General features: G+C 44.3%; 1 protein-coding gene across 1 annotated transcript; it reads right to left on the bottom strand.

Annotated features, from left to right (window-relative positions):
• Window positions 1-16,402: 16,402 nt before the first annotated feature.
• LOC308692410 (tripartite motif-containing protein 16-like) lies at window positions 16,403-24,662 on the bottom strand. Its single transcript, XM_081368380.1, has 6 exons — window positions 24,001-24,662; window positions 23,577-23,672; window positions 23,256-23,489; window positions 19,238-19,397; window positions 19,040-19,087; window positions 16,403-17,798 (listed from the first exon to the last, which is right to left on the bottom strand). The coding sequence occupies exons 1-6, from the start codon at window positions 24,571-24,573 to the stop codon at window positions 17,200-17,202; spliced, it is 1,710 nt and encodes a 569-aa protein (XP_081224506.1). The 5' UTR covers window positions 24,574-24,662; the 3' UTR covers window positions 16,403-17,199.
• Window positions 24,663-25,119: the final 457 nt, after the last annotated feature.

Here is a 25,119-nt window from a genome sequence, read left to right as displayed (position 1 = left end):
CCCTGGACTCAGGGAACGAGGGTTACCATACGTAACCGAGACGTTCCCTTTCGTCAGCAGGGAACTCCGACGCCTCGTCGGGGGAGTTCCCCTGACGAATTGGGATCCCTACCAAAACGCCATGGTGCTGGCCCCTTCCAGCGCCCAGCTAAGCTACAGCCCTGCAGCAGTTTCCAGAAATTTTGCGGGAGCAAGCTAGGGAATCACACTGCTGTTCCGCAAGACCCAATCAGTGGATATTGGTTAACACTGGGAAAGCGTGCCCGTCCCCAAGGAAAATAATAATGGGGGGTGAACGCTGCGGAAGCTGAGGCAGCCTAGAGGAAGGCCCTCAAATACACACATGTACTAACCACATAGGGTAGTGAAACATATGGCAGTCCTTGAAGGTAGTCCCAGTCCGGAGGAGTGAGGAGCGTACTCAACAGGGACGACAGAATGAGTCTGTCAAGGGGAAGACACGGCTGAACTGCACGTGGCAATCATGGGTCACCGCAGGGACCACTGGAAAAGGCACCCAGTCTACTAGCAACTCCTTACTGAAGGTAGCAGACCTGGTGCCGGCGGTCCACAACGCCTGGCACCGGAGGGGTGATGGAGGAACTCACGAGGTTAGCCGTTTGTTGGGTAACCAACGGAGCACAAGACGCACGTATCCGCTCACGGAATGGCGTCGCAAGCCGACACACCTATTCCCTCTAGTTACTGGCCGTAGCGAGTACTCGGGAGGAAACCGGTTCCACACGTAGGCTATAAAACCTAGCGAACGTGTTCGGTGTCGCCCAGCCCGCAGCTCTACAAATGTCTGTTAGCGAGGCGCCTTGTGCCAGAGCCCAAGAAGCGGCAACACTCCTAGTGGAGTGAGCCCGCAACCTGGGTGGGCAGGGCTCACCCTGGGACTCATAAGCCCTGGTGATAGCATCCACTAGCCAGTGGGCTAACCTCTGCTTGGAGACAGCCTTCCCCTTCTGCTGGCCTCCATAACAAACAAAGAGCTGATCTGAGGTCCTAAAGCTTTGCGTTCTGTCTATATAAACCCGGAGGGGCCGGACGGGACAGAGAAAAGCTAGGGCTGGGTCTGCCTCCTCCTGGGGCAGCGCTTGCAGGTTCACTACCTGGTCCGCGAAGGGAGTGGTAGGAACCTTGGGCACATATCTGAGCCGGGGTCTCAACACAACATGAGAAAGGCCGGGCCCGAACTCTAGGCACGATTCGTCGACCGAAAAAGCCTGCAGATCCCCCACCCTCTTGAAAGAAGCCAATGCCAACAGGAGTTCTGTCTTAATGGACAGGATATTAACCCTCTGGGGTCTGAGCTGTTTTTGGGGCCCTTGAGATGTTCTGACATGCCCTGACATTTGTGCTTTTTTCAGTTGCTTATAAACATATTAATGGCAAAGGTGTAAATTCACTCTATAAAGCACAAACAGGGCTACCATAATATGTGAGCCACGTGTATGTACATGTTTTCATTTTTGAGAGAATAATGTTTATGCATGGTTATTGAAAAAACTAAAAACTAAAATTTCTGAAATAAGGCCACAAAACACATAGTAAATATGTGTCAATTAGACTTTTGAATAATGGATGTCCTCGCCTAGTGTTTTTTCTTCAAAATCATGTGAAAATAGTCTTGCTTTATCGTTCACATAAAACCATACATTGATTTAAATTGATGTAAAACAGGTTTTGCTTGGAAAGCCAATATGCGAGGAGGCGTGAACGAGGAGTGGTTTACAACTTAGAACACCCACTCTGCATAATGATGAGCTATTCACACAGGTGTGAAACTGGCTGAGCCACAATGCAAGGACAAAGGATATTTAGAAGAAGACTTATATTGACCATTTAAGATTTTGCTTACATCTATCTTGTAAATATGTTTTGCCATTTTATTAAAAAGGTTACAATTACAACAATATTACAATTTCAACAATATGTCAAGTGTACTCTTTCTTTGTAAAAAAAGAAAATGATTATAGGCCTACATTTTATCTATGTATTCATTACTTTCATATTTCGCCTGACTGTAACGTTGTTTTCATGAAATATTAGGGCATATTGTTAATTTGCAGTTTAATACGTTGCTTATACAAATAGCCTACATTTTATTTCAACATATTTCAGTCGATTTTTACTCATCTCAGTATAGCAATACAGTTTGCTGAAACATCATCATTCATTCACACACGCGATTTAAATTTAAACTGTCTTTGCCAGCTGTGGTAAACAGCGCGCATCTCTGCCGTTCATTCATTCATAAACAGAAACCCACGTGAAGAAATTCACGTGAGAAGGAAAAAAACTTACTAGTATTCCTCAGCTCGCTCCTCGATATACCCGCACTTCTGGGGGACATTTTCCATTATTATTCCTCACAGCTGCAAGACGGTGTAAACAAGTAATGATCTGAATAAACTTGTGTTTTCTCGCGCTGATATGGGGGCGTTCACAGGTTTGCGCGGATTGCCTCAGTCATTTGCGTTTGAATAGCGCGCGCTCTCCGTGGGCGGAGTCACATTACATCTGAATTAGATGTAATTAGCTCGACTGGAATCGCTCTCTTTTAATACAGATTTCACAAGATGAGAATATTTGTTTTTTATATAAATTACTTCATTAAAAAGAAGAGAATTCAAGCTTCATGCCTGTGTGACTGTATGCCTGTTTGACTGAGTATTCGCTGAGTTATTGTTCATTTTCGGACGCGTTTCAGAATGGACTACACTGGCAGAGAGAAGGCAGAACTCGCTTCGTGTTTATTTTTATTTTTTTGGCAAAAAGCACAGCACTTTGTTTTTATTGTGAGTATACACAAAAATAATACACATTTAACAGAATCGATTGATGTATGAAACTTGTTTTGTAAAATCAAATTCAAAAGAGTATTTCGGGTCTCAATTCAACTCATAAGGAAAAAAGCGAGCAGATCACGCCGGCGTGATCTCCGACCTCTGAGGGTTAAGCTCGACTGTCAGCAAAGGCTCAAAAGGAGGACTTTGGAGCGCTTTAAGCACTAAAGTTAAGTCCCAAGAGGGTACAGGGTGCAAGTCGCGAGGTGGATTTAGCCTCCTAGCACCCTTGAGGAATCTGATGACCAGGTCGTGCTTCCCCACGGACTTACCTTCAACTACATCGTGATGTGCGGCTATTGCGGCAACATACACTTTGAGGGTGGAGGGAGACAGCCTTCAACCCCTGTTGTAGGAAGGAGAGCACAACTCTGATCGGGCAAGTTCGTGGGTTCTCCCCGTGGGAAGAACACCAGCCGACGAACAGGTTCCACTTCAGAGCGTAGAGGGGGCTCTAGCTGAAGAGATGGTATCTACCACTGCCTGTGGCAGGCCATCTAGAACCTCCGCATCCCGTCCAGGGACCAGACATGGAGTTTCCAGAGGTCTGGACGCGGGTGCCATAGAGTGCCCCGTCTCTGAGAAAGAAGGTCGTTCCTCAGAGGAATCGGCCAAGGAGGGGCTGTCGCGAGGAGCATGAGTTCTGGGAACCAAGTCCGGGTTGGCCAATACGGGGCTACCAAAAGGACCTGCTCCTCGTCCTCCCTGACCTTGCACAGTGTCTGTGCAAGAAGGCTCACTGGGGGGGACGCATATTTGCGTAAGTCCCGGGGCCAGCTGTGTGCCAGGGCATCCGTGCCGAGAGTTCCTTCGGTCAGGGAATAATACCACTGGCAATGGGTCGTGTCCGGAGAGGCAAACAGGTCTACCTGTGCGGCTCCGAAGATTCGCCAAATCAGCTGGACCACCTGGGGATGGAGTCGCCATTCTCCCAGAAGGGGAGGCTGACGTGAAAGCTCGTCGGCCACACAATTGAATTCCCCTGGGACATGAACGGCACGAAGCGACCTCAGATGCTTCTGACTCCATTGGAGGAGGTGGGAGGCGAGTCGCGACATACGATGGGAGCGCAGACCACCTTGTCGGTTGATGTACGCAACGGTCGCAGTGCTGTCCGTACGGACCAGTACGTGCTTGTGTCTGAGAAACCCCTTGAGGCGACACAAGGCCAAGCGTACTGCTTGCAACTCTAGGCAGTTGATGTGCCAATGCAGCTGGGGCCCCGTCCACAGACCCGAGACTGCATGCCCTTTGTACGTGGCCCCCCAACCCTTGGCAGAAGCATCTGTGAACACCACAGCATGCCTGGAAACCTGGACTAGGGGCACTCCGGCCCGTAGAAACCCAGGATCCGACCAAGGGGTGAAGGTTTGGCGACAGTGCGGGGTGACTTTGACCCGGAACGTGCCGCTCTGCCACGCCCACCTCGGGACTCGATCGTGAAGCCAGTGCTGGAGCGGTCTCATATGCAACAAGCCGAGCGGCGTTACTGCGGCTGCCATATGCCCCAGGAGCCTCTGAAACTGTTTCAGTGGGACTGCTGTCTTGCTTTGAAAGGACTTGAGACAGGTGAGCACTGACTGGACGCGCTCCTCTGTGAGGCGCGCAGTCTGAGCGACCGAGTCCAGTTCCATACCGAGATAAGAGATCCTCTGCACGGGGCAGAGTTTGCTCTTCTCCCAGTTGACCTGAAGCCCCAACTGACTGAGGTGACGGAGCACCATGTCCCTGTGATCGCACAACACATCTCGCGAGTGAGCAAGAATGAGCCAGTCGTCGAGATAGTTGAGAATGCGAACGCCTTGTTCTCTCATGGGAACAATGGCCGCCTCCGCGACTTTCGTGAAGACACGGGGCGACAGGGCCAGCCCGAAGGGTAGGACCTTGTACTGATATGCTCGACCCTCGAAAGCAAACCGAAGAAATGGTCTGTGTCGAGGAAGAATCGAGACATGAAAGTACGCGTCCCTCAGGTTGATCGCTGCAAACCAATCCCGGGGACGGATGCATTCGAAAATGCGTTTCTGCGTGAGCATCTTGAACGGGAGCTTGTGCAGGGCCCGATTCAATACTCGCAGATCCAGGATTGGCCGTAACCCACCGCCTTTCTTGGGTACAATGAAGTAAGGGCTGTAAAACCCTGACCTCATATCGGCTGGAGGGACCGGCTCGATCGCGTCCTTCGCCAGCAGGGCGTCGATCTCTTTCCGCAAGATAGGAGCATCCACTCAACGCACACGGGTAAAGTGGATGCCCTTGAACTTGGGAGGCCGGTGTGCAAACTGAGTTGCATAGCCGAGCCGGATGGTGTGGATGAGCCAGTGCGACGGCTTCGGGAGCGCTAGCCAGGCTCCGAGAAACTGCCGCAACGAGCCCACCCGCACCGCCGGCGTACCCGCGGAGGGGCAGCGAGGCGGAAGGCAGGGACACGGCTCCGGTGGCATTGTAGCGGCCGAGAGCGGGGTCTGGGTGTGTATTTGGACAACACCTACCTGCCTCCACCGGGGGACAGACGGCAGAGAAGACCCTAGAGTGTTCTGCTGCGGGCTGTCGCCTGGCGAGAGAAGGGGAGGAGACAAGGAGCGAGGCCCAAGGGCAGCTGCTGGTCTCCATACCTTCCTGCCCAGCGGCAGACAGGAGTGGCGTGACCGGGGTGGCGCCACTGCTATCTGAGAGCTGGGGAGAGGGGAACGAGAGCGGCGCAGCTCAGGGGTGGCGCGCACTGCCATTCTGACCCTCTCGGACGGAGGAGACTGGTCTTATTTTACTGCCAGTCTCGACCGTGAGGGGAAACGAGGAGCGAGGCCCGGGGGCATCGAGTCCTGGTTTCCGCCTCACCCAGCGAGAGACGAGAGTGACGAGGCCGAGGCCCTCACTGCCATCTGAGCGCTGGGGCCCGTGAACGACTTAGAGGAAGTGGACTGCTCAAACTTTGGGTACCACTGACTGGATGACCAGCGGCGGAACAGAAACAAAATTCTCCACCCGGCCCTCTCCCGGGGGAAGGAGTGGTGATGACACGCACTCCCGAAGAGCAGAACGTCACATACTCTGGTCGCTTCTCTCAGAGTTATTTCCCTACCTTTTGCTAGGGGGAAACAACTCTGAGCGGGCTGGTTTTGAGGCGCTCCTGGACCACTAGGGTGGACATCGTCTGACCGAGGGCCAGCGTTGTGACTAATCACGGTCAGTCACTAAGCGCAGCTCCACCCCGAGTCAGAACTACCCACGTGCAGTGAAAGTGCAGGGGTAGTGAGAGAGGAAAAACTTTTGCAGATTTAGGCATGTTTGGCTTGCCATATTGGCACCAAAAAGCTTCCGTACTGCCAAAATTTTTCACACACATCCAGGCACTTTAGAATAGCCCAGGAAAGTGTGGCTGTCAAGTCTGAACCTTCAGCATGAGAACACACCATTATAGTAGGAACTCAGCATCATTTTCAGAGTATAACAGCCCTCTCTCCGATGTAGCAATCGACATCTGTCCTCCCTGGAGCCCCGAATGAAATGCTTGGTCCCTCATGAGAAGGACCAGAACCCCATCCGAAAGCTTCGACGGCACACGGCACGCTGAGCGTCTGAAGTCTTTACGAGAAAGACGAGACGAACAACGTGCCGACGTGGACATGCACTCATGAGAGAACATGAACCACCCACGAACACAGTCTCAACACACTGATTAGGCATGTGAAACAGTGATCGTGGCCGTCAACCAGGCATGCAAGACAGTGAACGTGGCCATCGCCTCGATGACACACGGCACGCTGAGCGCTCAAGCCTGCAGGCAAGGCGAACAACGTGCCGACGTGGTCATGCTCTCATAAGAAAGCATAAACCACCCACGAACACAGTCTCAGCATGTTTGCGATGCGCTAGAGGAGTAGGAAGCTCGTGAGGGTCTTTCACCTGGCGAGACATTCCGCACTGTAACCCTCAGACCACCAAATGCTCATTAACCAAAGTAGTCCTCTTTTTAGAAAAGGAACTAAATTGGGGAACAAGCAAATGGGACTCAACCTCGTAGAGGCACACGAGTCTCGGCCGCGCATCTAGAGCGCCGAATGACGCGCGCTGAGTTGCCGTGACAACCCGCGCTGTCAGCCGGCGCTCGACGGCACACGGCACGCTGAACGGCTCGATCCTTTAAAAAGGGGAGACGAACAACGTGCCGACGTGGTCATGCACTCATGAGAGCATGAACCACCCACGAACGCAGCTTCAACACACCGATTAGGCATGTGAAACAGCGGTCGTGGCCGTCAATGAGGACAGGAAACGATCGCATCCAGAAACACACGAGTGAGACGTCATCCTGAAAAGGACGCGATCTTCACTCGTGTTGCTCTTTCAGGAAGAAAGTACTCTCTTTATTGTGCTGAAGCACACAGGGATCCAACGCGGCGACACAGCGGGGAAACTGCAAGCCCGCTGTGCGCACTCAACCGTTTACCAGCTGTGAAAACAGCTTTTGAATTAAGTGTAGACGCAGCCGGCAGACAGGAATCGCGTGGTCGCTGAAGCGCCGTCTCACCAACACAGAAAGATCCCCTCCTGAAACAGCAGACTTGTAGAGCGTAAGAAAGATACAATCTTAAGCTCATTCACTCAGAGAGGACACAACCGGTCGGCTCCGAAGCAGAAAGCGATGATGCAATGTTTGCTTCCGGGCTTTATACCCGCGTTGATAGGCGGGCTGCGGAATGCAAATGTTGCATGCCAATGTTCATTGGCTCGTTTTAATTCACTCGAAGGCAATTGGTCTCCCTAGCGTGATCCCAATTCGTCAGGGGAACTCCCCCGACGAGGCGTCGGAGTTCCCTGCTGACGAAAGGGAACCAAAGCCTCAGACCATGCTTTTCCAACAAAAAATCCCTTCCCTTCCTGCTGGAGCAAACCTTGAAATTGAGTGCCTGGCACTTGTAAAGGAAGTGAAGAAAAGAAACAATGCATTGACAATCAGAGAAAAAATGACAAAGACGTTTGCCTTACGCAGACAATAGATTGTGGAAAACCAACCTAGTGTTCAAGAACTGCAAGAAAGATGGCCAGCTCTGTTTCAACAAGAGGAGGTAAAAGCATTTATTTGTATTGAAAAATGTTAAAATGTAAGTGACTAATCCAGAATTTACCATAGTTTTTACAATGGTATTTTAGTATGTAGTGTTTTTGAAAATGTCTTAGATGCCCTAATTATACGTTTTGTTGTTTAATGCTTTGTGTGTCTATGTATTTTTACAACTAGTTCTCAAAGTAAATTTTTTTTTTTCATAAGACACTTACAGATTAATGCCGATTTTTTTCGCATTACGACCTTACCTTTACAATCGAGATTTATGGCCTCTTTGGACAGACAGAGCTCTCAGCTTCTCCAGGTTATTAGGAGCAAAGGTGGAGTCCTCCGCGAAAAAACTAAGGATACTATTAAAGTTATGGATCAGATATTGGTTGCATGCGACCAAAATTGCTTGTGGCAATCAATTTAGTAGTGCTTTTGGTCTAATAAAAACAATACATCTTGAACATTTTGTTATAGTCTGGACATAGACATCAGAAGAGAGTGCCTGCTGAAGTGCCTGATCACGCAGCGGCTTGGCGGCGCGTCCACATGCAGCGGCTTCTCTCGCTCCCGATAGAATGGTGTTTTCGTGTCTTTTGTCTTGTGAGTCGCAGTGTTTTTGTACGTCTTCATCGCGTCAACTTGTATTTAAGCGCGTATACAGCCGTGAGTTTCTGTTAGAAGTCGGCAGAACCAGATTTTTAGAGTTTAACTCCGCGTTCGCGTACGCAGAAAAGCTGCGAGAACTCGGTCTGCTCCGGAGGCCTACACCATCACCGACCCCCACTACTGCATCTCGTCCACAGCGGAGGCGACACAAGCGGTGTCAGAGGAAGCAGAAGAGGGGCAAACGCGGAGGTATCTGGGCTAGGCTAATGGCCAATCCACACAAGCCAGCCATACCTACCATCTTACTGGCTAACGTACGCTTTTTGGACAATAAACTGGACAACATCCGACTATTACGTTCAACCCAGAGGACTGTAAGAGATTGCTGTGTTTTTGTGTTCACGGAAACATGGCTTAGCAACAGCGTTCCAGATGGCGCTATTCAGCTCGATCAGCTGATATGCTATCGAGCAGACAGAGTTCTCGTCCCGGGAGGAAAAACCCGCGGCGGTGGCCTATGTGTTTACATCAATGATGCATGGTGCCGCGATGCTGTTGTGATCTGCAAACATTGTTCACCTCTGGTGGAGTTCATGATTATTAAGTGCCGGCCGTTCTACCTGCCCAGGGAATATACTGCTATACTGCTCGTTTCTGTTTACATTCCACCGAACAACAACAACAGCAACAGGAACGATGCACTATATGAACTGTACCAGCACATCAGTGAGCAGCAGACAGCCCACCCTGATGCTTTTCTCATCATAGCAGGGGATTTCAACCATGCAGACTTAAAGAGTGTAGTGTATTTCCAAAAATACATCAACACATTAACTTTCCAACACGAGGTAATAACATTTTAGACTTTGTTTACACCACTCAGAGAGGAGCCTACAGAGCCCTCCCCCTCCCCCACCTCGGTGCCTCAGACCACATCACTGTTATGCGACTGCCTGCATATAGACCGCTCATTAGAGTCACCAAACCAGTTCAGAAACAGATACAAGTGTGGCCGGAAGGGTCGTCAGAGGCTCTTCAGGACTGTTTTGACACCACTGACTGGAATATGTTTAAGCAGGCTGCCACATACAATAACACCATAGACCTCCAAGAGTACTCACAGACTGTCACTGCCTACATCAACAAGTGTATTGACGATGTAACAGTCACAAAGACCATCACTGTCCGGGCCAACCAGAAGCCGTGGATGACAGGGAAGGTCTACAGACTCCTGAAGATGCGGAATGCTGCCTTCAGAGCTGGAGATGAGGTGGGTCTGAGAACAGCCAGGGCCAACCTGTCCCGTGGCATTAGAGAGGCTAAGAGACAGTACTCCAGGAGAATATCACATAAATTCAGCGACAGCAGAGACACTCAGAGCCTATGGCAGGGGATACAGAACATTACGGACTACAAGCCCCCACCGCGGACCTATGACAGTAACATCTCTCTGCTGAACGAGGTGAACGCCTTCTTCGCTCGCTTTGAGATACAAAACAGCTCCACTGCACAGAAGATTCCACCTCCTCCCAGCGACCAGATGATGACGCTGACCCCAGACAGCGTGAGGAGATCCTTTAGAAGGATCAATGCACGCAAAGCTTCGGGTCCTGATAACATTCCTGGGCATGTATTGAGAGAATGTGCAGCAGAACTTACTGATGTCTTCACGGGTATCTTTAACATCTCATTAAGTCACGCTGTTGTCCCTACATGCTTCAAAGCTACCACCATCATTCCAGTTCCCAAGAAGCCGTTTCCATCCTGCTTTAATGACTACCGTCCAGTTGCACCGACTCCTGTTATTATGAAGTGCTTTGAACGGCTAGTCATGCACCATATCAAGTCTGCCCTTCCCTCTTCCCTGGACCCCTTTCAGTTTGCATATCAGTCAAATCGCTCGACCGATGATGCCATCACAACTGTCGTCCACTCAGCACTCACACATCTAGACAAAAAGGACTCATACGTCAGAATGCTGTTTATAGACTTCAGTTCTGCATTTAACACTATCATCCCTCAACAGCTCATTCACAAACTGGTTCAGCTGGGGCTCAGCACTTCACTGTGTAACTGGCTGTTGAACTTTCTAACTGGAAGCCCTCAGGCAGTACGGGTCGGCAGTAACACTTCCAGTACCATCATTCTGAACACTGGGGCCCCCCAAGGATGTGTGTTGAGTCCCCTCCTCTTCACTCTGCTGACCCACGACCGCACACCGTCACATAATTCCAACCTCCTTATTAGGTTTGCGGATGACACGACTGTGGTGGGTCAAAAGATGAGTAACAAAGATGAGACAAACTACAGGAGCGAGGTGAGCCGCCTGGTCAGGTGGTGCAGTGACAACAATCTCTCTCTGAATGTGGACAAGACGAAGGAGATTGTTGTTGACTTCAGGAGAGCGCACACTCAGCATGCTACTCTAACCATCAACGGTGCCACTGTGGAGAGAGTGAGCAGCACAAAGTTCTTGGGTGTGCACATTTCTGAGGACCTCTCCTGGACTGTAAACACAGCAGCACTGGCCAAGAAATCACAGCAGGGTCTCTACTTCCTCCGTAAACTGAGAAGAGCCAGAGCCCCGCCCTCCATCATGTACTCCTTTTACAGAGGCACCATTAAGAGTATTTTATCGAGCTGCATCACTGTGTGGTATGGGGCCTGTAACGCATCTGGCCGGAAGACTCTACAGCGCATAGTGAGAGCAGCTGAGAAGATCATTGGTGTCTCTCTTCCCTCCCTTCAGGACATTTACGGAACCCGTCTCACCCGCAAATACCTTTGCATTGTAGGTGATCCCACTCACCCGTCATACAGCTTCTTTAGTCTGCTGCCATCAGGGAGGAGACTGCGGAGTCTCCAGGCCAGGACCAGCAGACTAAAGGACAGCTTCATTCATCAGGCTGTCAGGAAGCTGAACTCGCTCCCGAAATTACCCCCCCTTCTTTCTTCTGCCCAAGGCTCCATGGTACCAGGACTACCCCCCTGTCCAGACCCACATTCTTAGGTGCTTTCACTCTCCCCTCCCACTAACGATGTCATGAACCAGTCACTTGTGACGCATGGGTCTGCCCATTAGTCGCTCTACTACCTCATTAGTCAGTTTAAACAAAAGGACTGCTCTTTGAGCTCTTTGGCACTTTAATTAGACAGGAATAAGCTTTTTTTGCACTAAAATCTTTGTTCACTACATTGGTTTGCACTATATTTGCCATGTGTTTTGCGCTGCTTTTTATTATTATTTATTAGATAGTTGTATTTTATATTTTATACTTTATATTTGATCTAGATTTTTAGGTTTTATTGTTAATGTTATATGTATACACCATGGGTCTGAGAGTAATGTAATTTCAATTATCTGTATGTATGTACTGTACATGTGGAAGAACTGACAATAAAGCATACTTGATTTGACTTGATGTGCCTTGGTGAAGATGCAAGCTGTCTGATCAAAGAATACCAGGTAATGTAGACAATGCAAACTACTGAAATTTTCTCCAACCATGTTTGCCTTAAAGTTATATTTCACTACCAAGTCAACATTTCCCCATGTTTTACTCGCCCTCAAGGCATCCTAACTGAATATGGTTACAAGTGCATCTCAATAAATTAGAATGTCATGGAAAAGTTCATTTATTTCAGTAATTCAACTCAGATTGTGAAACTCATGTATTAAATAAATTCAATGCACACAGACTGATGTAGTTTAAGTCTTTGGTTCTTTTAAGTGTGATGATTTAGGCTCACATTTAACAAAAACCCACCAATTCACTATCTGAACAAATTAGAATACTTCATAAGAAAAAACATTTTTAGTGAATTGTTGGCCTTCTGGAAAGTATGTTCATTTACTGTATGTGTACTCAATACATGGTAGGGACTACTTTTGCTTTAATTACTGCCTCAATTCGGCGTGGCATGGAGGTGATCAGTTTGTAGCACTGCAGGTGGTATGGAAGCCCAGGTTGCTTTGATAGCGGCCTTCAGGTCATCTGCATTGCTGGGTCTGGTGTCTCTCATCTTTCTCTTGACAATACCCCATAGATTCTCTATGGGGTTCAGGTTAGGCGAGTTTGCTGGCCAATCAAGCACAGTAACACCATGGTCATTAAACCAGCTTTTGGTACCTTTGGCAGTGTGGACAGGTGCCAAGTTCTGCTGGAAAATTAAATCAGCATCTCCATAAAGCTTGTCAGCAGAAGGAAGCATGAAGTGCTCTAAAATGTCCTGGTAGACGACTGCGTTGACTGTGGACTTCAGAAAACACAGTGGACCAACACCAGCAGATGACATGGCAGCCAAAATCATCACTGACTGTGGAAACTTCACACTCGACTTCAAGCAACATAGATTCTGTGCCTCTCCACTCTTCCTCCAGACTCTGGGACCTTGATTTGAAATGCAAAATTTACTTTAATCTGAAAAGAGGACTTTGGACCACTGAGCAACAGTCCACTTCTTTTTCTCCACAGCCCAGGTAAGACGCTTCTGACGTTGTCTCTGGTTCAGAAGTGGCTTGGTAGCCATTTTCCTGAAGACGTTTGAGCGTGGTGACTCTTGATACACTGACTCCAGCTTCAGTCCACTCCTTCTGAAGCTCTCACAAGTGTTTGAATCAGCTTTGCTTGACAGTATTCTCAAGCTTGAAGTCATACCCATTGCTTGTGCACATTTTCCTATTTAAATTCTTCCTTTCAGTCAATTTTACATTTAATATGCTTTGATACAACACTCTGTAAACAGCCACACCTTTCAGTAATGACCCTCTGTGACTTACCCTCTTTGTGAAGGGTGTCAATGTTCGACTTCTGGATCATTGCCATGTCAGCAGTCTTCTCCATTATTGTGGTTTCAAAGAACAAGAGATACACGGAATTCATACTGTAGTGATGGTCATTAATTAAAACTCAAATGTAAATATTCTAGTATTTTGAGATACTGATTTTTGACTTTCATGAGCTGTAAGCACTAATCATCAAAATTAAAACAAAAAAAACTTTTGAAATGTTTTACTTTACATGCAATGAATCTAAAATATATAAAAGTTATACTTTTTGAAATAACTTACAAGAAAAAAAGAACTTTTACACGACATTTTAATTTATTGAGATGCACCTGTATATTCTTGAAGAACAAAACAGGCACAGTTATAATCCTACTATCATTTTACTTCCAAGCGGTAGAATGGGAGTGAATTGTTGACTTTTTGAAGCTTCAAATAGTGCATCCATCGATTAAAGAACTGCTCAACACGGCTCTGTGGTCTTAACAAAGGTCTTCTCAAGCCTTGCGGGTGAGTAAAACGTGGAGAAATTTTGATTTGGTAGTGACATATCGCTTTAAAGTTGTTCAAGTAATTGTGTTATCATTTACACAGCCTGTGTGATTTTCTTCCACAGAACACAAAATAATATATTTTGAAGAATGTTGTTAAGAGCCCCCCATTCACTTGCATTGGTTTTGTGTCCATACAATAATAGTGAATGGGGGCTGTGCTGTTCTGTTACCCACATTGTTCAAAATTCTGCAGAGGACAGTAATTCATACAGGTTTGAAATGACAAGAGGGCGTGTAAATGATGACAGAATTTTGATTGTGAACTACTCCTTTAATAGGGGTTGGTTCACCCAAAAATGCATTTGAACACTGTTGAGTAGATTGATAAATGCCTCTGATTGGCCATTGTGGTACTGCACTCAACAAATATGTCTGCGATTGTCTACAATGGTCAACACATGGGAGCGTTTGATTGTACAAGTGTTTAAAAGCATTTTCAAAGTCAAAGAGAGTGTAAAAGTACATCTTCATCCAAAAATGATTTTGTCATCACTTACTCTACTCTTGTAATAAACCGTACAAATGTTATTTTTACGCTGAACACAAATGAAGATATTTTAATGAAAGTTAGCAACAGACGTTTGGGCTCTACACTGACCTTCATAGTAGGACAGCTAACTAATTTTTTTAAAATAAATTTTCAGATGAAGGGGTGTTTTCTTTTCTTCCACAGTCCCTCAATTACTCTCTGTTCTTGTATGTTTTTAGGCTGACCAGAGTGAGGAAGCGGAGAGAGAATTTGAAAAGACCACTATGGCATTTTTTGTGATCCGTGAAAGAGATGCTCTTAGTCGTGCACTGGACATTTCCATTGTCATTGTCGGAGTGGATGTACTAAATGAGTTGACCTCATTTAGTACATCCAATTTAATACATGAGTTGCATGTGCCTATACCATGATGTTTGGACTCATTTATGCACTGAACTTAAAATATCCTGAAGGACTCAAATATACCTTTGAGGCTTTTCAGAAAATAATCATGGACATAGAGAGTAAGTGGATGAGGGGGTGAGAACCTCTCTTCAAAGCTGCAGGAGTAAATGTGTTTCCTCTGACCCAGCTACAATGTTCTGCTGATGGTAAATTTCTTTGAAGATGTTGGACTGTAAAAAGCCTTTTATACAAAGTTAACTGTACTACTGTTTACTAAACCTGATTTGTTTTATCTAGGGTTAGTTAAATAGTTTACCCAAAAATGGAAATTCTTACATTGTTTACTTATCCTTAAGCTATTCAAGTACTTAACTTTAAATATGGTTCAGAGACATTTTATGACAATTATGAGAGGAGTTTCATTTTTGGGTAAACTATTCCATGAAGGTGAAAATGTATATTTTTTCTACCATTGGCTAATTTGGTTGGTGTTTTATTAAAAGTGTTTGGTTTTACACTGCCCATTTTAATCCAGTTTTAGGGCAAAACTTGTTTTAACTTCAGAAGAATTCTAAAGGTTTGATTGTGTATTCAGTTCTAAGTGACTGATCATGGAAAGATTGCATGTTTCTCTTCGAAACCATAACTGATTATTACGGTGAATTTACATTGTATCCAGTGTGTCTATGTATATGGATACTAAAACAATACTATACACATTGTAGAAATGTTTTATGACAAAAAATGGGTAACACTTTACTTGAAGGGGTGTGCATAAGACTGACATGACACCTTCATAATCATGACATGGCAGATGTCATAAATATGAAGGAGGTCTTATGCATGTTTATGACAACTGTCATTAAGTGTCATTCGCTGAGTTATGACATTTTTAATGCAAATATGACATTGTTTGAGATGTCTTTGTTATGACAACTTGACATAAACCAATACATCATAACCTGTCAGTGTCTTTGTCATGACAACTTGACATTACCAAGACAACATACATTGTCATAATTAGGTCATAAACATGACATAGCAGATTAACTATCAAACTTAAGAAACCGCTTAGTTTTATGGGTTAACATTTCATTAAACTGTCAGGTGGTTGGTTTTGACATTGGCTGTCATGAGGCCATTATAACTGTGTCATGAATGTTTTTCTTGTGAAAAGTGGTACACATTTAATTTGTCATTAAAATGTTATAATGGCTTCATGACAACCAATGTCAAAACCAACCACATGACAGTTTAATGTAATGTTAACCCATAAAGCTAAGTAGTTTCTTAAGTTTTATAATTAATCTGCTATGTCATATGTCATGACATATTTATGACAGGTTGTGTTGTCTTAGTAAAGTCAAGTTGCCATAACAAAGACCTCTCACACAATGTCATATTTGCATTAAAAATGTCATAATTGAGCGAATGACACTTAATGACAGTTGTCATAAACATGCATAAAACCTCCTTCATATTCATGACGTGTCATATCATGATTATGACGGTGTCATGTCAGTCTTATGCACACCCCTTCAAGTAAAGTGTTACCAAAATGTTCAAGTTTATGATGTGTTTACATTGTTAGACAGTGTGTATTTGTATGAGTATACTGTACATTGTAAAATAAAATTGTATTATGACAAAATAAATTGTCAAAAGTTTGATAAATGTAAATAAATGTCTTTATATTACATTAATACATTACATTAATGAGAAACTTTTTTCAGTGTAGGGTTACAACGGGTGAAGAGGTTTAACCAGATAGGGTGGTAATTTGCTCTGATTAAATCGCTGTTTTGGGAAGCATTCAGTCGAGGAAAAATGATAGTTCTTATCATAGAACTCTTTCAAAAATGGTTTAGGATCCATAGATATGATAACGGAGAGTTAGATGCTCTTGCTATTAGCATTTCCTGCAGACAAAGCTTGTAAACGATTTGTCTTTGACTTTGTTTTCTTTTCTTTTTATATATTAGTACTTTGTATGTAAACTATTTAACCTGTAGTTAATACAAATATATTTAATTGAAACTAAAATGTTCACCTGCCAAAAAATTCAAATGCTTATGATTTAGGACAGATTTGACTTTAACCTTATTAACCTGATAATCAAAATTAGGTAAAATATGTTTAAAAATATGCACCATAAAACAATACATATGCACATATACATATACATACACATATACATATACACGCATATACATATACACAAGGCACACATAAGAAATAATGAGACAAAACAATATTTTTATTGAGTTTAGCAGGGAATATTATATCATCTTCAAGCTCAGCACTTACTCAACCATAATCTGAACATGTTATTTCACTGACAGATGCTCAGCTGTAGTATTAATGTAATAAAAAGAAAGTAAGAGACTCTATAACATCTCAGTGTTTATGATTTATAATGCAGCTCAAAGTATTATGGGTAGAATCTCTGTACAATCTATCCTGATTCATCAACACAGTTTCACTGATGATAGGAGACCAACCCTAAACCCAGGATAGAGCGGTTGAGTGAATGTGGTCTGGACTGTGTGGATGAGGCTCATTGTGTGAGAGACGCTGTAGAAGGACAGAGTTCCTGCACTGTGATCCACATACACTCCTATTCTACTGTGATCCACACACACCCCTGTTCTACTGTGATCCACACACACTCCTGTTCTACTGTGATCCACACACACTCCTGTTCTACTGCTGATGGGCTTTACAGGGAGTTTAGTATCTATGTTATTGTGTCTGAATGAGTAACTGGAGGGAGAGCAGATCAAACTCCAGGACTGATCATTAGATCCAAACACACACTCATTACCCCGTCCCTTCCTGCTGATGCTCTTATATGACACTGATATACACACATATTTACTCCACTCAATCTCCCAGTAACAGCGTCCACACACACTCTCTCTACACAACACCTGGAGATGATCAAATCTGTCTGGATGATCAGGGTACGACTGAATCTCTGGGTAAGTGACAGTAATCACTCTGTTCCTCTCAGACAGACGGAGGTGTTCATTCACTGTGTTCAGATCCAGATTGAGCTGATGGGAATCTGATGGAGATAAAACACATCAGAATCAGAAATTATGAATCTGTCTGATCTTTAAATGTATCTGAACCCTTCATGTTCAATATATCATCAGTGTCTCAGTGCAGTTTACCAGATATCCTGAGCAATTCATCATTTACATGATCAACTCTAAGGGCCCTATCTTGCACCCAGCGCAATTGACTTTGTACACCGACGCATGTATCATTCCTATTTTGCACCCGCGCAAAGCAGACTTTTCCCTCCACAGAAGCACATCGCTAAACTAGGGAATGAACTTGCGCTCCCTGGGCAGTTCAGCGCAAAAAAGGAGGCGTGTTCCAGCGCAAACGTTCCTTCATGCTATTTTGCAGGTTTAGAAAACAATTGCGCCACTAACCAGGAAAAAATAGTTTAAAGTCAGTGGCGCGTTGCGCATGTTATTCATATGCTATTTTAAGGGCACATGCTTGGCCATAATCAATGTAGCGTGTGCACAACGTGCATACACTTTGATTCTCTCATCTACACAGAAGCAGCAGTTTTCATTTTTGCAAATCATACATTATTACGATAGATAGATAGATAGATAGATAGATAGATAGATAGATAGATAGATAGATAGATAGATAGATAGACAGATAGATAGATAGATAGATAGATAGATAGATAGATAGATAGATAGATAGATAGATAGACAGATAGATAGATAGATAGATAGATAGATAGATAGATAGATAGATAGATAGATAGATAATTTATTATAAAAGCATACATCTAGCTTACACATTTACCCAAATTATCATACGCCTTTTTAACCGAAGTTAATTTGGGTGGGTTTCTCCATCCCCAACGTCCCTGACGAGAGCGTCGGTCTCCTCGGCTGTGAACCGCTCCTGGCAAATCCGCCGTTACAATAGGAAACCGCTTTAGAAAAAGCGCGTCTGCTCTTAAAGGGAATGTGAGATGACGCTCTGATTGGTTTATTTCACGTTACGCCCAAACCACACCTATGAATAATGAAGCTACTTCAGACCAACCCATTTTAGATTTGCGCCTGGCGCAAGAGTCATTTATCCCGCCGGGAAAATAGCAACAGCGCCAAGACCCGCCCACAAAGTTACTTGCGCTTTGCGCTTTGACACTTGCGTTTCAGATCGTTAAAATAGGGCCCTAAAACTCTTCTGTCATGTTTTCTTTCACTTCTCCAGGAAGAACATGAACATACTCAGTGAGTTTTTCTGCTTGTTTTCTCAGTGACTTACATTGTAGGAAATCGTTCCTGGTCCTGGGAACAATGTTGGAGAAAGTGACTGTGGAAATCAACAGACATGAAGAGTGTGATTATCATGTCAAGAGAAAATGATCCCTGCATCCGTTCCTAAGACATTTCTAATATGATCTTCTACATGATCTGAGATGATGGAGGATCATTTCTGAGAGCAGAATCTCCAGGTCTTTACCTCTGTCAGAGATCTTCTTCAGCTCCTCTTTGCAGAAATCCTCCAGTTTGACTCTCAGCTGACGGACAGATTCTCTCACGCCATCAAAAGAGGAGAGAGAACTGAAGAGATTGTCATTTACGTCTGTAGAATTAGGAGGAGCTGAGAGATACTGGAAACTCTAGAGAAAACAGAAATCAAAGCTCATCACCTCCACACTTCATCAATAACCTGCTCTACTGTCAGATTTGTGCGGCTCTTGTTGATCTTTAGTAACTCTCCTCAATCCAGCACTTTCACAGCATCAGTTTCATTCTTCTCATATTCATTATGTGACATTAGAGACACAAGTTCTAGCGTTTGCCATTTACACTAAATGTGAACTTCCTAGGAAATCAATTTAAGCTCAATATTAACTTGAGAAATACATAATTTTTATTAGAAATACTGCATTCATAAATCCAAATATTTGGAGTGTTTTGAAATTATATAATATATATAATTATATATTTAAAAAAAAAAAAAAAACTATTTTTCCCCCAAAAAAATGAAAGTGATTCATTTAGATGTGGAAATAAAATCGAGAGGTCAGTAATATACATCTCTCTCACATTAAATATGTTAAATAATCATATTATTATCCTGATCAAATGCATCAATCTCCATCTTAGCTGTATTATATGTGACCCTGGATCACAAAACCAGTCACAAGTCGCACGGGTATATTTGTGGCAATAGCCAACAATACATTGTATGGCTCAAAATTATCGATTTTTCTTTTATGTCAAAAATCATTAGGCTATTAAGTAATCATGAAGATATTTTGTAAATTTCCTACCAGAAATATATATAACATTTATTTTTGTGAGTGAATGCAGCATAATCGCAAACATAAATTGGCAAATTTAAAGGCGATTTTCTCAATGATTTTTTTGCATCTTCTGATTCCAGATTTTCAAATAATTGTATCTCGGCCAAATGTTGTCCTATCCTAACAACCCATGCATCAGAGGAATGTTTATTTATTCAGCTTTCATAGGATGTATACATCTCAATTAAAAAAAAAAATCACCCATGTGACTTTTAAATTGGACTCTAAAAAGTTTAATGACATTCTTTAATGGGAATGCCATTAAAGCCTTTGTTTTATTTACATAATTTAAGGGCAAAGTTTGCTAAATTCATATTTGTGTGATGAAAAGGCATTAATATGTGTTATTTGTCTTTGTTAATTTAATTTACTATGAAATGGGAAATACTAAACAGTAATTTTATACATGCTTGGATTTGGGGTAATTTAACTTTTAATAAAGCACTTTAAGTTTTATTGAAAAAATAATAGGCTACTGTTGCATTATTGAAAGTAAAGAAACAATACTGTTGTATTATAAAATGAAATAATAAAACATTTCTCATTTTATTCTAAACATTGTCCATTTATTTTTCGTTGAATACATCGTGTGTCTAGAGATTGCCATTATTTAAAAGCACACTGAATTAATTTTGACATGGAGTGAATACAGAGCGAGGTTTTTTATTAGTGATCGGGCAGCGAGTGATAAGGAGAGAGAAATGATCAACTAGAAATCACAATAGAAGCAAGAATCAGAAGACCTTTTATTGTGACCAGCCTAAGGCACACCTGTGCAATAATCATGCTGTCTAATCAGAGCCAGAGACTGTTTAGGTCACGTCCGCCGATCCAGAGACTGTTCAGGTCATGTCTGCCGAGCCAGTGTCTCCAGACAAGATGGCCACCGCTGAGCCTGTGTCTCCTGACAAGATGGCCGCCGCCGAGCCGGTATCTCCGTACAAGATGGCCGCCGCCGAGCCAGTGTCTCCGTACAAGATGGCCGCCGCCGAGCCAGTGTCTCCGTACAAGAGGGTCTCCGCCGAACCAGTGTCTCAGGACAAGATGGTCTCCACTGAACCAGTGTCTCCGGACAAGATGGTCTCCGCCGAGCCAGTGTCTCAGGACAAGATGGTCGCCGCCGAGCCCGTGACTCAGGACAAGATGGTCTCCGCCGAGCCAGTGTCTTCAGACAAGATGGCCGTCACTGAGCCAGTGTCTCCAGCAGAGATGGCCGCCGACACGCCTGAACCTGAGCCCTCAGCAGAGATAGCCACTGCCACGGTGTCTGTTCCTGAGCCTGTGTCTGTTCCTGTTCCTGAATCGGTGTCTGTTCCTGTTCCTGAGCCGGTGTCAGTTCCTGTTCCTGAGCCGGTGTCTGTTCCTGTGCCATGGTCACCTGAAGGGTCGTCTCCTCCCTGGCCTCCTGAAGGTTTGTCTCCTCCCTGGCCTTCTGAAGGGTCGTCTCCTCCCTGGCCTCCTGAAGGGTTGTCTCCTCCCTGGCCTCCTGAAGGATCGTCTCCTCCCTGGCCTTCTGAAGGGTCGTCTCCTCCCTGGCCTCCTGAAGGGTCATCTCCTCCCTGGCCGCCTGCACTGCCTGATCCGCCCTTGTCGCCTGCACAGCCTGATCCGCCCTGGTCGCCTGTACAGCCTGATCCGCCCTGGTCGCCTGCACAGCCTGATCCACCCTGGTCGCCTGCACAGCCTGATCCGCCATGGTCGCCTGCACAGCCTGATCTGCCCTGGCCTCCCGTCTTGCCGCAGTCTCCAGGTCATCTTCCACTCCACGGGCCTAGCCCTCCATCCCGCCCCCGGGTCCGCCTCCGCTCCACCTCCCTCCTGGAAAATTTCAGAGCGTCTGGAAGCCGCTCCTTTGAGGGGAGGCTATGTAACGGTCACCAGCTGGAGTGCCCTTGAGAGCCACCAGAGGGCACTCCACACCAGACTTTCACTCCCTCACAAACTACATTTCCCATAACTCACTTCCCGGACTCATCATCACTGATTGCATTCACCTGTGTCTCATCACCCTGTTAGTCTCAGCCTATTTATACCATGTTCACTCATTCACTCACTGCGAAGTTTTGTATGTTGTTGCACTGCATTTCAGAGCGTTTTCCCTGGTTTCGTGTCTAAGGGGTTTATGGCCCGAATGTTTTTAGTAAAGCCCCGAATATTTTCTTACCTTGTCTTTCTCATAGAGCAAACATCAATCAGAAAAACAAATTTGAATAAGATTACAGCTGCCGCGATTACCTAATCATGAAAAGTGCATATTACAGTTTTATTTATATTTTTCCCTTTGCATTAAAGGTACTTACAACGTGCTTTTGCAACGTTGAGCATTGTAGCCAATCACAGACATGTCTGTTTAACGCATCGGTGCTGTGCTGTTCTACACTTTCGCAAACCTGTAATTTATTATTGGCAATAAACTTAAGATGCAACTAAGAGATTCACTGCAATGTATTTGATATTCTTGATGCTGGTCTGATGCACATTACGCACCGCTCTGTTTGTTGTCAGGATGCGGTCTAGTTCATCAATGTCAGAATGATTAAAGAAGGCAGGGCTTACCGTTCACAGAAGGGTGTTAACAGTGAACGAATGCCTGGTAAAATGTAAGTAGATAAACATTTAATATTTGACAACTGATTTACAATAGAAATGTTCAACTACGGTCAGTATCCAGTGACGCAAATTACTTATTTTTTTATTTTTATAAAATTTTGCCTTTTTGAAAGAAAATATTGTATAATTTCCTTGATTCATTGTAGAGAGAATGTATGCATTCTAAAAAATAAAATATTATTTGCAAATAGTTAAAATTATTTTACTAATACAATAAGCCTTTTAGTTTGGGCTAAAGCCCCAAATATCCACTGATCTTAGAACCGCCCCTGATGTGTAATAAACCAATCAGAGTCTCATCTCTCATTCCCTTTAAAAGCCATTTGCATTCGCACCATGGCGGATTCGCTGTTTATATGGAGGAATTTGCAAGCGGAAAAACTGAATGCTTCTCTAGCGAGGAAACGGATCTGCTCGTGTGCGAAGTTAAAGTGCGCAAGCAAACCATCTATGGGACAAAGTGTTCTCGCGTTGTGGACCCGCCTATAGGTGAATATTAGTAACGCGCTCTTTAAATAACAAAAAATATATTGTCCTGTTCTTCTCAATCTCTGTTACCTGCAGGAAATGTATGTGATCCTGTGTGTGTGAAAGCTGCTCCAGCTCAGCGTCTCTCCTCCTCAGATCATTGATCTCCTGCTCCAGTCGCTCCAGTCGTTCTTCAGCTCGACTCACTGCAGTCTTTTCCTGATCTCTGATCCGCTGTGTCGCCTCAGAGCGGCTTCTCTCAATGGAGCGGATGAGCTCAGTGAAGATCCTCTCACTGTCCTCCACTGCTGTGTGTGCAGAGCGCTGTTAGGACACACATCACAATCACACAGTGAGCTTCAGTGAGTCCTGACAGAGACTTCTCAAACTTCTCTTCTTCTCCAGACTCACCTTATGAGACTCTACAGCCTCTCTCAGCTGCTGAAGATCTTTCTCTCTCTGCTGGATCCTCTGCTGGAACGACCTCTGCGTCTCCTTCAGCTGCTTCTGCAGCACAAACCAATAACACAGATGGCACTTATACTGTCACTATATCATCATGTGAAGAGTACAAAAAAAAATACATTTGTGTTGATAAAGGTTTATGGTGTATTTTCACCATTTTTTTTATGTATTATACATTTTTCAATCTTCAATATTTTCTGTTAAGTTCAATATGAAAGTTAAATGCGAAGCACAAATACGCTCAGCAGTGAAAGTCCACTTACAGCTTCTGTTCACTTCTGTGACGTCTGCAGTGTGAATGATGTTTCCTGATCATATGGAGCCAATATAAATAGTGTCAACATTATTTTATCAGTGTGTAGTTTCATACCTGTTTCTCTGTCCTCTGTGCTGCAGCTGATACAGTGTCGTGGTTTTTATGATCGTCCATCAAACACAGTAAGCATATAAACTTCTGGTCAGTGTGACAGAAAACCTCAAGGAGTTTATCATGTGTTTGGCAGATCATCTCCTGCAGTCGTCCAGTGGCATCCGTCACTTTATGTGGCTTACGGGAGTGAAAATCCTCATGATGGTCAAAATGAGTTTGACAGTAATACTCCAGACACACCAGACAGGACTTAACGGCTTTGTGTTTTCTTCCAGTACAGACGTCACACTGCACATCTCCAGCTCCAGCGTAACAGTCAGCAGGAAGTTTAGACTTCTTCAGTTTCTCCACCAGTTCAGCCAGCATGGTGTTTTTAGCTAAAGCAGGTCTTGGCCTGAAGGTCTGTCTGCACTGAGGGCAGCTGTAGACTCTCTTCTGATCCTCCTGATCCCAGCAGCCTGTAATACAGATCTTACAGTAACTGTGTCCACAGGGAATGGCCACTGGATCCTTCAGGAGATCCAGACACACTGGACACAGGAACTCATCCTGAGAAAATCTGGCTTCTGCCATTTTACTGCACGAATGAGACACAAACACATAAACAGCTCAACTGCACTTCAGTTTCTCTTTCCCGAACTCTTCCTGCTTCCTGATTCTGTGTTTGAGTGACGTGTGCAAAACAGGTTTATCAAGTCTATAAACCCTCATAAAGCCTCATTCCTGCTGAGTTCAGATTCTACAACAGTAAATGCAAAAACCTTCATGGTAACCCTAATGCTCAAAATAATTAATTGATTTGAGAAGGGTAAATTTAAATTAAACAAATTAGTTATATTTTATATGTATTTAGAACTTTCACATTGTAAGTAATCTGAATTGTTTAATTGTTTAAAGTTTTATGAACTTGTTTCTTTGAATTTAGACAAACGTATATATAACTGAAACTGGGCTGGGATTCTCAGAATTCTTTGTAATTGCTTAAATTAAGTGTTATTTAAGTTTTTTTTTTTTTTTTTTTTTGGTTCAAGATTAATGTTAAGTGGGACATGTAGTAGTGTTTAATGATTTGCTATGCTAATTTAGACAATTTTCTGTTATGTGATTTTTCCTGATCTC

The sequence above is a fragment of the Scardinius erythrophthalmus genome (genome assembly GCF_964197995.2).
Source record: "Scardinius erythrophthalmus genome assembly, chromosome: 6".
Lineage (NCBI taxonomy): Eukaryota > Metazoa > Chordata > Actinopteri > Cypriniformes > Leuciscidae > Scardinius > Scardinius erythrophthalmus.
Note: the sequence above shows the minus strand (reverse complement) of the source record. Positions and strands in the feature narration are given on the sequence as shown.